Below are 13,999 nucleotides of genomic sequence, written 5' to 3' on the forward strand. Positions count from 1 at the left end.
TGCGGGGCAGATGGAGACATATTCCCGAGGTCGTAGGTTGTATAAATGACACCTCGCACGAAATATATCGCCCGAACAACGAAATACAACAGATGTATTACAGTGGTCATCGTCGCTTTCATTGTATACATACGCGAGTTGTTATGGACAATGAATTGCGAATACGACATGTAGAGTCTGGATTTTTAGGACATACCAACGATGCTCAATCGTTTGCTCTAATGTCGGATATTTCCGAAAATGGACAGCTCCCTATTCCGCTACACTGTTTTTTACTTGGCGACTGCATATATCCATCGAGACATCCTCTGATAACACCACTTACTTCAGCTCAAATCAATCGACGTTCGTTTGCCCGTAGACGAAGTTTAAGACATTTTAACCGTGTGGTGAGAAAGTATCGTGTCTATGTAGAGCATGTTATTCGGTTACTCAAACTTTTTAGAGTTGTTGGAACTTTATACAGACATCATAGGAATACTTTAATTAGGCTTGTTTGTTTGTGTGCACCTTTTGCGGCCCGAAGAACCAATTTGTTTATTTAATTTTATATTGGGTTTATTTAATATTATATAGATAAAGGAAGATGTGATGTGAGTGCCAATGAGACAACTCTCCATCTAAGTAACAATTTAAAAAAAGTAAACCATTATAGGTCAATGTACGGCCTTCAACACAGAGCCTTGGCTCACACCGAACAACAAGCTATAAAGGGCCCCAAAATTACTAGTGTAAAACCATTCAAACGGGGAAACCAACGGTCTAATCTATATAAAATAGCAAAAAACGGAAAACGAGAAACAGTCACGTATAAATTACATAAACAAACGACATCTATATGTATGTGACTTTTTATATATATGATTGATCCTTCTTACTATTGTATTTTATGCATTATAAAATATTTTCATCGGGACCAACCTGACTTAATTTATTCTTTCCTTGTATACGTGTTATACGATACGTCGATACGGATACGCCAGCAAATACTTGATTAATGCAAATGATCTAATAGGATTATTAAATCAATACTGTCAAAAGTACAAATTTGACGTGAACTGTGAAAAATTAAAAATATTGATGTAAGTAAGCTAATTTATTTAGTTTTTTTGTATAAGGGTTTTTCATCTAAAGTATAGAACCGGATTCAAACTAATTTGCCGATCATTATGATTTTAACACATTCACAACACATATTCTGGTAAGTGGAGTTTTTATTTTGTCTTTGCATTAATTAATATTTGTTTTTATTGAATCTTTTTCTCACATGTTAAAACGTTTACATGATATAACAGAGTAGCGAAATATACCAGTGGGACACTTTCACGACGGGTGCCACATGTAGAGCAGGATCTGCTTACCCTTCCGGTGCACTTGAGATCACCCCTAGTTTTTTGGTGGGGTTTGCGTTGTTTATTCTTTAGTTTTCTATGTTATGTCATGTGTGCTGTTGTTTGTTTGTCTTTTTCATTTTTAGCCATGGCGTTGTCAGTTTGTTTTAGATTTATGAGTTTGACTGTCCCTTTCGTATCTTTCGTCCCTCTTTCGCTTAAAGATCGAAATAAACTGACAACGACATGGCTAAAACAAAGGGGACAAACAGATAAATAATAGTACACAAGGCAGAAACCAGAGACTAAGCAAAATAAGATGAATAAGATACATGATTAACGGCGTCAAATTATTTCCAAAAATGACAGTTAGTTTTAAATTTGGTGCATCTTTGATCTTGCCTTATGTCAAAACATATACGATTGTCTTACATTACAAGATGTATTTGAAGATGACTAACTAAAAAAGTAAAATCACAAAATACTGAAAATCAAAACTTAAGATACAACGGTCCTACTATTCATAAATTGTTTGAACATAATATTTTGTCTATCGAATATCAAATTTATTTCAAATTATATTATAGAAATAACTTAATACCATATTTTATATTAGTATAGTTTGACCTTAAATGGTTATCAAAGGTAATAATTTGATACGTAAATCATCATCATATAGTATTTAAAAAAAACGGCCACATCTTCCAAAAAATAAATATACATACAAATACTTAAAAAGATGAATTGCAAAAAATACCAATCACAAAAGAAAATTCAAATCGGAAGGTCCTTTCACAAAAGGCAAACTCAAAAGCTGAAACACATCAAATTAAATGAAAAAGGTCATATTACTGACTTGGTACATGCGTTAATATGGTCAATAGTGTCATGAATTATATTCTTGTTCAGAACAGGGCAGTTTAAGACGAACATTAATGTATTAAGGATGCAAATATCACTTATATTGACATTAATAAAAGTATTTTAACATGTTTAGATATATTTCATTTACCAGTAACAAATATATATATTGATTATTTGTACTAAAGATAAATATTACATATAAACCGGTTTCAACGGATGTAAACGTCATTCACCGGAGACATTTGGTAGTAATCTATATTTAGCCAAAATAGATGAAACAATTTGTAATTTTTTGTATAGTAGTTTATGCTTGCTTTGACTCGAGCTTCTGTCTAGTTTGAATGTTCTCATTTCTTTATTTATACATATACATATTTTAATGGGTATGATCATGATGGATTTATAATAAAATACCTTTTAGTATTACTTAAAACTACTATTACATATAAGGTTAAGTAAAAAAAGCGAAATTGTATGTAACCGTCTTGTAATATTGCTGCACTAAAACACACATGAAACATAAGAAATACACGACATTCCTTAATGTTCCCTTAACATACTGTTTGTCTTATCGAACGCAATATTTAAAATATAAAGAAGTAGATCCGGTTATAGCTGATTTTGGCCTCAAATTTCGAGTTCATCTGATAAAATGGACAGTAAAATGTCTACTTCAGTCGATTAAAATAGTTTATGTGAAAGATTTGAACTGATTTTTATCACAAAAGACGCTCGAACGCAAGCTTAAATGTGACAAATCTGTAAAATGTGCCATAATATTCCACTTTTTGGATGTTTTTTGACAAAAATAAAAGTGGCCGCAACCGTGTTAACTCTCAACCTTTATATATGATATGTTTTATCATCAAATACAACTTACATTTAAATATAAAGAATGACCACAAATGCAACCACTTCCATGTAATACGGAAACCGTCTAAAATGTAAATAAATGCTAAAATTGTGAAGATTTCAGTAATTTATCATGACTTAATGATGCTAGTAGCCGATAAATGTACATTGTATTGTAAAACCAGCCCATATTCTTGTAGCAGAAGTATTCTACTTTCTAATAAATATCTACAAATTTACATTTAAACAATTATGTAAAACTGCTATATTTTGGGGCTAAAAGAGGGTCTGACTGAACCTACACCTTTTCCTATAATATGTATAATCGCTTGACGAAAAACGGCAACTCAGCTCAGTAATGAATAGTCATTTCAAATTGTTCATTTATAAAAATAACTTTTCATCTTCAATTGAACAAATTGATAGACATACGTATCGAGCCGATATATAATCTCAACATGTTCCGTGAATTGTTTGTCTAAAATACTGTTTTATTCACATTTTGATTTCAGACTGCAACTTGAAATGGGTTGTGAAACATCATCACAGGTGGTAAGGTGTACTACAAAACTAGTATCTCAATAGATTATAAGTTATATTATCTAATTGCAACTGAAATCGTAAATAAAGCTTATCAAGGGTAGTTTATTATGTAGCAGAAGTATTCTACTTTCTAATAAATATCTACAAATTTACATTTAAACAATTATGTAAAACTGCTATATTTTGGGGCTAAAAGAGGGTCTTACTGAACCTACACCTTTTCCTATAATATGTATAATCGCTTGACGAAAAACGGCAACTCTGCTCAGTAATGAATAGTCATTTCAAATTGTTCATTTATAAAAATAACTTTTCATCTTCAATTGAACAAATTGATAGACATACGTATCGAGCCGATATATAATCTCAACATGTTCCGTGAATTGTTTGTCTAAAATACTGTTTTATTCACATTTTGATTTCAGACTGCAACTTGAAATGGGTTGTGAAACATCATCACAGGTGGTAAGGTGTACTACAAAACTAGTATCTCAATAGATTATAAGTTATATTATCTAATTGCAACTGAAATCGTAAATAAAGCTTATCAAGGGTAGTTTATTATGAATTTTTAAGAAACAAAACGAAATATCTAATGTGATTTCGTGGTTTATGTTTATGTTGTAAAAGTCACATAAAGGCGCCAAAGTAAGGATAACATCATCATATATTCAATTCACGAGCTGAATTAGACATTTCAAAACAACTGGGTAATATTTACAATTGATATTCTCGACAAAAATATATCATACAGTTCTTTCCGTATATATAAAAAAAGAAGATGTGGTATGATTGCCAATGAGACAACTATCCACAAAAGACCAAAATAACACAGACATTAACAACTATATGGTACCGTACGGCCTTCAACAATGAGTTTTTTTTCGATACTTGTTGCTAAAAGAACTCAAGTTTGAAAAATCACGCACACGAAAATAACACATCCGATTGAACGTAGTTTTGTATCTGGAAATGATCAATTGAGTTTGTCTTTCTTAATGTAGGTTCATCCTGTATTTATCGAACATGAAAGACCCAGTGATAATGAACAACTAAAAAGCTGTTTGAAAAAGGCGCTAGGGGAGAAAAAGATTGCCCTACTTGAACTAGGCAACAGAGACAATGATTGGATAAAAGATGCTAAATGTAATGACAAACAAATCGTCATGGTTGACTGCAAAGTATTGTATGAAGAACAGGTATTACCATTTTTGTTTGGGTATCAATTCACTTTTTGGATACTTGTTTCTGTATTCTTATGTTTCTCTATCTCACGGAATCTTGAGTACTTTATCTACAACACACACACGCACACTTTTACAGGCATCAGTTCACCTTTTGTAATGACTTACTATATATTTGGAATCACACGATTGTATACACGTTAAACTTTTCAATAAGTGATGCTGTGGATTCATAATTATTCGTTGAATACCCAATTTCCGTGGATTTCGTGGGCACAGTTAAACCACGAAATTAAATGTTCATCGAATGATAATGATAGGTTTGTATGCAGACTTCAGCAAAACCTCGAAATTAAATATCCACGAATATGGAAGTTTTCCTAAAACCACGAAATTGGTACCCACAAAAATAAATGAATCCACAGTATATATTTTTTAAAACAAGAATATTTAAACTTTTAAAGTGAACAATCATTTACGAAATAAACGCAAGCATTGGTCTGTTCCTCGAACGTATATGTAAAACGTTAAGAAAAAATACGAATTTAATTGAAAACAGGGAAGATGATCTTGTTATCTAAAAGTGTACCCTATTCCCATTACGAGTTACCTGTGGCATCACTATCACTTCCGATTGTAATGAAGTTATTATGTATTATTATAACTGTTTCTTTATTTCCTACAATGTATTTATTTCAGATGAAGAAACCAAAAGCGAAACATATTCAACCAGATTTGTCTGACCAGGTCAGTATTTAATTTCAATGCAATAAAATTCTCAATATGTGGAGAATATGTAAAAAAGAAGCTAAGCAAAATGATAATGATACATTTATACATGTTTTGTATATTGTTAAGATGATAGTACATTGTGAGTGAAGACAGAACATTGTTATTTTAATTCTTTTCCCTCAAAGGTGAAGTGTTTCCCTAGATTGGAACCCGGATTTTCTTAACCTTAATCGATTTATAAGTATTGAACAGAGATGTACTACTGTTGCCCTTATTTATCATTATAAATAATGAATAGTTTTTGCTTTGAATCTAATCATTTTAGAAAAAGAAGTATTAACAAAAGTTATTCAAACGAACCACTTGCATTATAAATGTTGAAATTGGCTGAGTATGCAAACAAATAAATAGTCTGTGTAAGATTGAAAGAACCATACGGCCTTATTTAAAAAAAAAATGAACGAAAAACAAATATGTACCACAGAAAAACAAACGACAACCACTGTATTACAGGTTCCTGAAGTTAATTATTCAACCGTTGATGCTATTCTAAACATTATGTAGAGGCTGATAAAGTTTATAGCATAGATGCATGTACGAAATATATACGTTCAATCTTTTGTTCAGACTGTTCGTTCTTTGCATATTAAAATTGCAATACCAAATACATATTAATTCGTAGAATAAGAGAGAGAGGCAGTGGATACCAAAGGGATATCTGAATTGTCATGATCATAAGTTGAAAGCAAACTGGTAACGTTCAGGCGAAACATAATTAAAAAAGAACAAATAAAGAAACAACGCCAAAAAGAAAAACAACAGTCTTCAACTTGTATAATTTTTCACTAAATACTAAGCCAAAGTAACCCTCGAAAACGTTTGGGCGAAAAAGTTAACGCTTGTAGAATATATCAATCAATATAATGCCTTTTAAAGGTAATCAGTGGAGACAGTTTGATTTTACAATAAATAGCATCCTATTAAATAATGATAAAGTTGAGATTACGCATGTATACTTATGACCATGAAGAGTAATCTGAAGTTGTGTTGCTGTTTTTTTAAGTTAATATTGTCCACGAAAAACCAACACACAAGATTGGATAAAGGTATACTGTTGTTCCTTAGTCATAAATGTAACTATTATCTGATCAGTGAACTATATTTTATTGCATGGAATACACCATCTGTTTCAGGGCGATGTTGAAGATAGACTACAGAAATTACAAATGATAATTGGGAGTTCTCCATCCTTACAAATAGAGACGTTTGAAAACTGGGGAGAGACACAAGCTATTCAAGTTATTTCTTCCTCTCCAACTACAAAAGAGGAACTGAAGAAGTTAGTGTTAGCAGCATCTGAAGAAGGATTGCGTGTAAGGTGTGCTGGAACTGGACACAGCTGGGCACCAATTTTTGCAGACAGCAAGCAATTACTTATCTATGTAAAAGATATGAAAAGCGACTACAAGGATGGATCAAGAATTAGAATATCTAATGTAAGTCGTTATATATAAAACAATATAATTCAAAATATTCTTATGTTTTATGTATATTACCTTACATTTCATTTGTGAATGCAATGCCAAGAGAAAAAAATAATTATATATGATTACCTTAGCTGTATTTGGCATCACTTTCAGGAATTTTGGATTTCAATGCTCTTCAACTTTGTACTTTATTTGGCTTTTTTTTTTTTTTTTTTGAACTTTTTTGGATTCGAGCGTCACTGATAAGTCTTTTATAGACGAAACGTGCGTCTGGCGTATATATAAAATTTAGTCCTGGTATCTATGATGAGTTTATTTATACAATCTGGTCCGTGACACATCACTTCTCTGTTGGTCTCTTATTAGCAATTTAAAGTTAAGTTTCTTCTTGAGTGAAACAGCTTCAGAATAATGTGTCCAGATTATGTTTTCGTGTGGATGTATATCTTGTGAACTATAAGAATCTAAAATCTGGCGCAGCAGGTCAGACTAAGAAGATCTCAAACGCAAATTGCAACAAGACAAACATATTATACATACTAATATGACTTTACCATTACACAATGTCTTACATGTCTTATAATAACCAACTTTGATATGTTTTTGATAGGTTATATGTTATGATCCTCTATATATGACGTTCAATTGTAGCGAAAAAAGCTTGAAGTGGACATCATGACCGGAGTGACGACTGGAGACTTTAAGAAGTTCCAACTAAAAAACAAACTGCATATTCCTGCTAATGTAATTTTAGATGTTGTTCAGATGGTCAGTGTTGTAGCAACTGGTTGTCATGTGAGTTTTCATGTCAATATTAAGTTATAGTTGTGTTGATATTGCACCGTTATCTTAAATGTAGACTTTTTTATGATTAGTTTAACCATGCATTGCACTAATATGTCTATAGTATATCATACACTTATAAGTTTAGGTCGTGTCTTTGTCAGACTGCGTTAATCGTCTTTACACGTGTTAATTATGAACTGATTGGTATGAAGTGAAATAATAAAGTCCGAACTCAAAGGTAAATTTAAATATATAAACTCTTTCTTGTCAAGTTTTAGTCTGGGAATCATCGTGTATTTAGCATGTTTAGTAGAAATTGGGATTTGTACTACATGTAGCTTTCAATATCTTCAATTAAATCCTTGAGTACGTTGTGGTTTAGCTATTTACTGATTTGATTTGATTTGTGCGGCCCTTTTCAAATATGTGTTACAATTTGTTATTTTGTTTTTATGTTACAGCAGTTTGGACAGAGAAGGGGAGATTACGAATGTTAATGGCACAATTTCCGACTTAGTTGGTTGTCCCATACAAAGAACCTTTAATAATTTGATAGTTTTGTAAGGGTTTCTTCTTTAGTTTGTTTTCTTATCTTCCTTACGTGAGGCAGGTGATATTCTTTATTTGACATTGTTAATCTCTTGGCTTTTAAAACTACCTTGTGTTGAGGGCGATTCTAAATTCTACTGCCTTACGATTTTCGTCATCTGTTTGAATCATTGCCCTTTTGTTAATCATGTTAATGGTGGGTAGATATTTTACTGCCAATAATAACACTCCTCAATCATTTGTCTATTTTAAATGGTTAGAAAACCAGTCAAGGTACAAACTGCTCTTCACACAAACATTTCTTCAGTAATTATCGAGGGGGCCAAAATATTCTAACATCCAAAACCTTATATAAAATGATGAGCTTAAAAACCAAAATAGGATAAAAAGTATGCCCAAAGCCAGACAAGCAATCATAGTTATCCATGAGGGAGATCTATTTTCTAACAGTAATATCTACATTTTGTATAAGTAAATTTCAATAACACAATCCTCATACATGTCATATTATCATGTCAATACAAAGCACTAACTGAATTCTTGAAAGCTGTGCACACTTGTTTCAATACTACGAGAGCAAAGTTTATTGTTTCTGACTACGATATTGACGAATTCAATTTGTATGCATCTATATTTTCATTTTTACATACAGGGCGTAGGAAAGGATGCAAACACACCAAGTGACAATGTTGTGAAAATGCGTATAATCGGAAGTGACGGAAATCTACGCACCTATGCATCTGACGACAAAGAAATGATGAGGGCAATAAGTGCAAACTTTGGATGTTTTGGAGTAATATTTGATATGACAATAAAATTAATTCCCGAAGTTATCGTCAAAGTAGAAAATCGATACATGGATTTAGATGATTTATTTTTCAATGCAGAAAATATACAAAAATTATTTGAGGAAAACTGGTCAATTGAGATTTTTTGGTTTCCCTACAACTCACTGAGCTTGTTTGATTATAATCCAAAAAATGATGATGTTTGGATCCGCGTCATTAACAAAGAAACGAATAAAGTTAAAACTGCAACTGAAACCTACTACGACTGGAAAGAAGTGAAAGATTATCTTACACAAGAAGCCTTGGCGATCATGTCACCAATCATAGCAGGAAACCCTTCATTGACTCCATTGTACGCATGGTCAACGTTTGGTGCGATAAAGAACATCATTTACCCGAGCGGTACCCAATATCAGGAACTTCCACATGCTGTCCATTTTAGGTAATCTATATAAGTGAACCACGCTCATTACTCCAAGTATTTATGACCTTTGAACCCCGATATATGGTGTACTAATGATGCTTTTGACATGAAATAATACCAAAATAAAGTAAACATAAAAATGTAAACGTGAGTTTCACATGTTTTGTGTTTAAGCTCTTTTGAGTTGAATCTGAAATGAAATGTGTGGCACGAATTTCACATTAGATACATATGAAATAAACGTAAGCTAAATTTTCTTGTGTAGATGGTATGATACAACAATCACCGAGATTAACGAAAAAGTTCCAAAATAGAACTTAAATTAGGATGGTTCTATGATAGCTCTAGCTCTAGGTTTGTAAAGTGGTTTCGGAAACTTAGGGATTGACATACACTGTCCATAACAAACCAATATCAACAAATACATGTGTTGTTAATGGCAATTTCAGTTACACATGTTACAATCCATAGCATTAACTACAAACCTTTGGATTCTGAAACGGCAAATTACTTATAAACAATGCTGCAACACTTCAATATAAACAATTGTGTTCACACCATGAGCAAACAAATACACGTACTAAAATATCAAATGGTTTTGAACAGAACACTTTTTTTACGATTGTTTGGTTAAAAGTTCCAAGATTGGAATATAGCATTGAAACTGATATAATTTTTCAATTTAATCATATCTTTTTAATCAAAATATAAGCAAATTTATGTTTGATTTTTATATGAATTTTAGACAATACATTGAGAAAGCTCCTGTATATGACATGGAATTTGCCTTCGATTTAAAGGGAGATTTTCATAGACTATTGAAGATAATTCAAGTAGTTGTGAGCAAAGTAGATCATTACGAGGAAAAAGACGAGTATCCATTGAACATTGCTTTGGAAATGCGCATGATAGCTTATAGGTAAATCTAAAAAATAAACAAAAACTAAGATACCAGACGTATAATTTTGTGATGCGCCGTTCGTCTACATAATATTTATAAGTGAGGCTCGAATCAGGTTACTTGAAATCTAATACAAGACAAATTCTATGAAATTATGTTATGTCAACACAGGTACCATTTATAGGGCTTGAAAACGAAACTTCACTGGCTGTGCCATATAACTATAATTATTTCATATTTACATGTAATCAATTATGCTATCAAACACAAAAGCAAACGAAATATACGATGTATGTCAATATGTTTCATTGCTATACGCGTATTATTGCTGCTTTATTCGTATGTAAATATGATAATCAAACTAATTAGTGGTCACATTGAGTTTACTCAGACCTTTCCTCGTATTTTTTAGATATTGTTATACTGTTCTTTTACAGTAATTTGATGTGGATGCATATACGAATTTGTCAACATATTTGGATTCATAAGTTTTTTTTATCAATCTTAGATTTTCCTTTTGAATGATCATAAATGAATGAGAACCATCCTCTGAAAAAAGCATATTGAGCAAAGCATCACAATATTATGTTAAATGTTCTATGATGTATGCGTTTTGATTGTAGTTTAGATAAAAATCTAATTGGCAATTTCAGTGATACTCTTCTGTGTCCCGGTATAATTGGAAATCCTGCTTATGGCGGATCTGGTCACGTGGTGTATATAGAAATTTTAAGTGTCGTCGACACAAAAGGATGGGAAAAATTTTGTATTGATGTAGCAAAAGAATGGATGGCTTTAGATGGTGTTCCACATCTAGCTAAGCAATGGGATTTTATTCCCGGTGTCGAGGACCATATAAACAAAGTAAGAAAGAAAACGTCCGTTATAATACTTTTTATCATTACTTTAATAGAGGTATTGATTTCGAAGTGTAAGCTTTTTCAAATATATTTTCATGTTCAAACTAGAAAGTTAAACAAATGAGACGAAAAAATGCAACGACTGGATTCATTGTAAAAATTTAATGAAATATGTAGCACTTAACATGTTGCACGTTCAATACTTTAACAACCTTATAAAACTACATAAATAGGAATGCAATTATTCTAATTACATACAGTGACGTTCGTTTTGCTATGTATTGATATGTCAGAAAGCATGTCATGTCTGAAATGTTCAGTTTTATAAGGAAATAAAATATAATATTGCATTGCATCTCGATGGGTATCAGCTAAATGAGAAATTGTTTTTTATTTAAAATACTTGTAACGTAATTTTTTTTTTATTGTTGTTGTTTGTTACCATAAAAGTCCTCGCAGTTATTGATAGCTATTTCAAAACCTTCTACAGATAACATACACATATGTACTCCCAGACTAAAGTATCAATGTTATAAACACATGAAACTTTCTTAGACATACTTCATTTATAAAATATCTTATATTCAACCGTTTGTAGTTAACAAATTTAAAACGGACATTGAATATTTTTTTTTTATAAACAACTTCTATGTCTACTTTATCTCGGTATGGGACATTTCTTTAACAGTGACCACTTAATATGAAACAAATCCTTCATATAAGACCGGATTTTGCAGAAAAATGAATCGAATACAAATTTAGATTGATAGAATAGTCACTTTTTTTCTACCGGAGCTCAATGATTCCATCTTGGCACTCTGACTCCCATTATTATGAAAACTGAACACCACTTAACAGCACAGTAGTGCTGAAAGTACAGTAGTTATCCATCAATCAATTATTAGTGTTGTACAATCTTTCAGCATATGGGACAACATATCGACGCATTCAAGGAGCAACTGACGAAGTCTGGCGCTGATCCAAATGGAATGTTTCTCAATAAAAGCATCCGAAAACTATTACGATTATAACATGATGACAAAAATTTTCGGGACGAGCAAGTTATGATATCTGTGAAGTATCCGCCTAATTACAGTAGCTTATATTGTGTTTGTTATTATGAATACATTCATGAATAAATGATAAAAAAAGAATTTTTATTTTGGAAAGTTATCTGTTGAGACGTTTACGCTTTATGGAGATGACTGAATAGCATGTTTTACTTAAGCAGTTTTTTTCATTTTCATTAAAGGAAGGGACTGATTATTCATTTTCACAACCATATTTTTGATATTCGAAAACATGTAATTTTTTAAATGATTTGTTTATTATAAATAATACATATAGTATAGTCAAGTCATTATGTACCATTAATTAGATTAACCATCCCCCTCTGCAGAAATGAATCTTTTAAATTCCCAACTGCATATACATGTATTGCATACATACATAGTATTGAAGTTTAGTTATAAGTAGGAACTTTTAAATGTATTGGCAAAAATACTACGCCGAGCGGAGCGATGCAAATTTTTTTTTGAAGGGTTTTGGAGACACTGAAGGCCCAAGAAGCTATAGAACAAATGATGCAAAATCATGCTTTCTGGGTGTTCCGAAGACTCTTTCATAATCTGAAAATGAAGTTTTGTTTTAATAATTTTTTGACAATATTTTGGTCTCAAAGCAAAATGTATAAATTCAGTGCAAGACTGAAGTTTCTAGGGACAACATCAAAAGATCAATGTGCATGATAAAGCAAAAATGGAATTCACATAGTTAGGCCTGTGGCTGCTGTTTTTTTTTTAAACTCATGATCAAGTTCATAACAAAATTACTAGATTACAAAAGGAATGCAACACTAACAGAATACAGAAGGGCAATCAATGAACAAAAGACAAATAAATAAGAAACATTGATCCCGAAAAATCAGGGCTATAAGTCTGAGGGAAAACAGAACTTTCTTCTTGTAAGGCCGTGAACACAATTTGATATAGAGACAAGCGTTTGGTTTTGAAATTTCCTACATGTAGTTACGGCCCTGTTAAAATAAAGGTGAGGTAAGGTTTCCTGAGACAATATACCTCAAGTTAAATGAAACCAATTTTCAGACATTTCAAGTATATTTAAATAATATTTATACTTTTGTTATTAAAAAATTTGGGAAGTGTTTCCCCGATTTTTTTTGGGAAAAAAGGTGAATTTATGAAGAATCTGGTGCCATCTCATACTTTCAATTAGACCTGCTGAGTTATTTATTTTCTATACATTGCAAGTCAGGTAATTTATTTTCAAACTACCACAGAACAAACCATTTATTTTTGTGATTATCAAGGCTGAGTTATCTATTTTCAAAATCCTCCTGCCCCCCCCCCCCCCCCAGAATATCAAATGGTCGTCCCCTAAAAGTTAGAATAAGAAAAACATCTGAACTTCGAGGAAAATAAAAAACGAAAAGTCAATAATTAATTGGCAAAACCAATAGCTCAAACACATCAAACGACTGAATAATAACTGTCATATGTCTGACTTAGTACAGGCATTTCGTTATATTTTATCATTAAGAGAGATTAAGAATTTTTAACGCGAATAACATAGATATTTGGCACACTTACTTTTATTAAAAATAAACTAAAGCCTTGATTGATCATCTAACCAATCACAGCAGGAACGATACCACAATTGTCGTCCCTTGATTTTAGTT

At 31.8% G+C, this 13,999-nt stretch overlaps 1 protein-coding gene across 4 annotated transcripts; it reads left to right on the forward strand.

The window, feature by feature from the left end:
• Window positions 1-940: 940 nt before the first annotated feature.
• LOC139502560 (L-gulonolactone oxidase-like) lies at window positions 941-12,455 on the forward strand. 4 transcript variants are annotated; one of them, XM_071292056.1, is made up of 11 exons: window positions 950-1,082; window positions 3,560-3,599; window positions 4,016-4,055; window positions 4,595-4,789; window positions 5,474-5,521; window positions 6,700-7,002; window positions 7,645-7,788; window positions 8,981-9,558; window positions 10,286-10,459; window positions 11,095-11,305; window positions 12,225-12,452. In XM_071292056.1, the coding sequence occupies exons 3-11, from the start codon at window positions 4,029-4,031 to the stop codon at window positions 12,330-12,332; spliced, it is 1,788 nt and encodes a 595-aa protein (XP_071148157.1). In that variant the 5' UTR covers window positions 950-1,082; window positions 3,560-3,599; window positions 4,016-4,028; the 3' UTR covers window positions 12,333-12,452. The 4 variants fall into 4 exon arrangements, with proteins under 4 accessions (XP_071148159.1, XP_071148157.1, XP_071148161.1 ...); XM_071292058.1 differs by lacking the exon at window positions 3,560-3,599 and having other exon boundaries at window positions 941-1,201; XM_071292057.1 differs by lacking the exon at window positions 3,560-3,599 and having other exon boundaries at window positions 1,015-1,082.
• The last annotated feature ends 1,544 nt before the right edge of the window (window positions 12,456-13,999 follow it).

This window comes from Mytilus edulis, chromosome 14 (assembly GCF_963676685.1).
Source record: "Mytilus edulis chromosome 14, xbMytEdul2.2, whole genome shotgun sequence".
Classification (NCBI taxonomy): domain Eukaryota; kingdom Metazoa; phylum Mollusca; class Bivalvia; order Mytilida; family Mytilidae; genus Mytilus; species Mytilus edulis.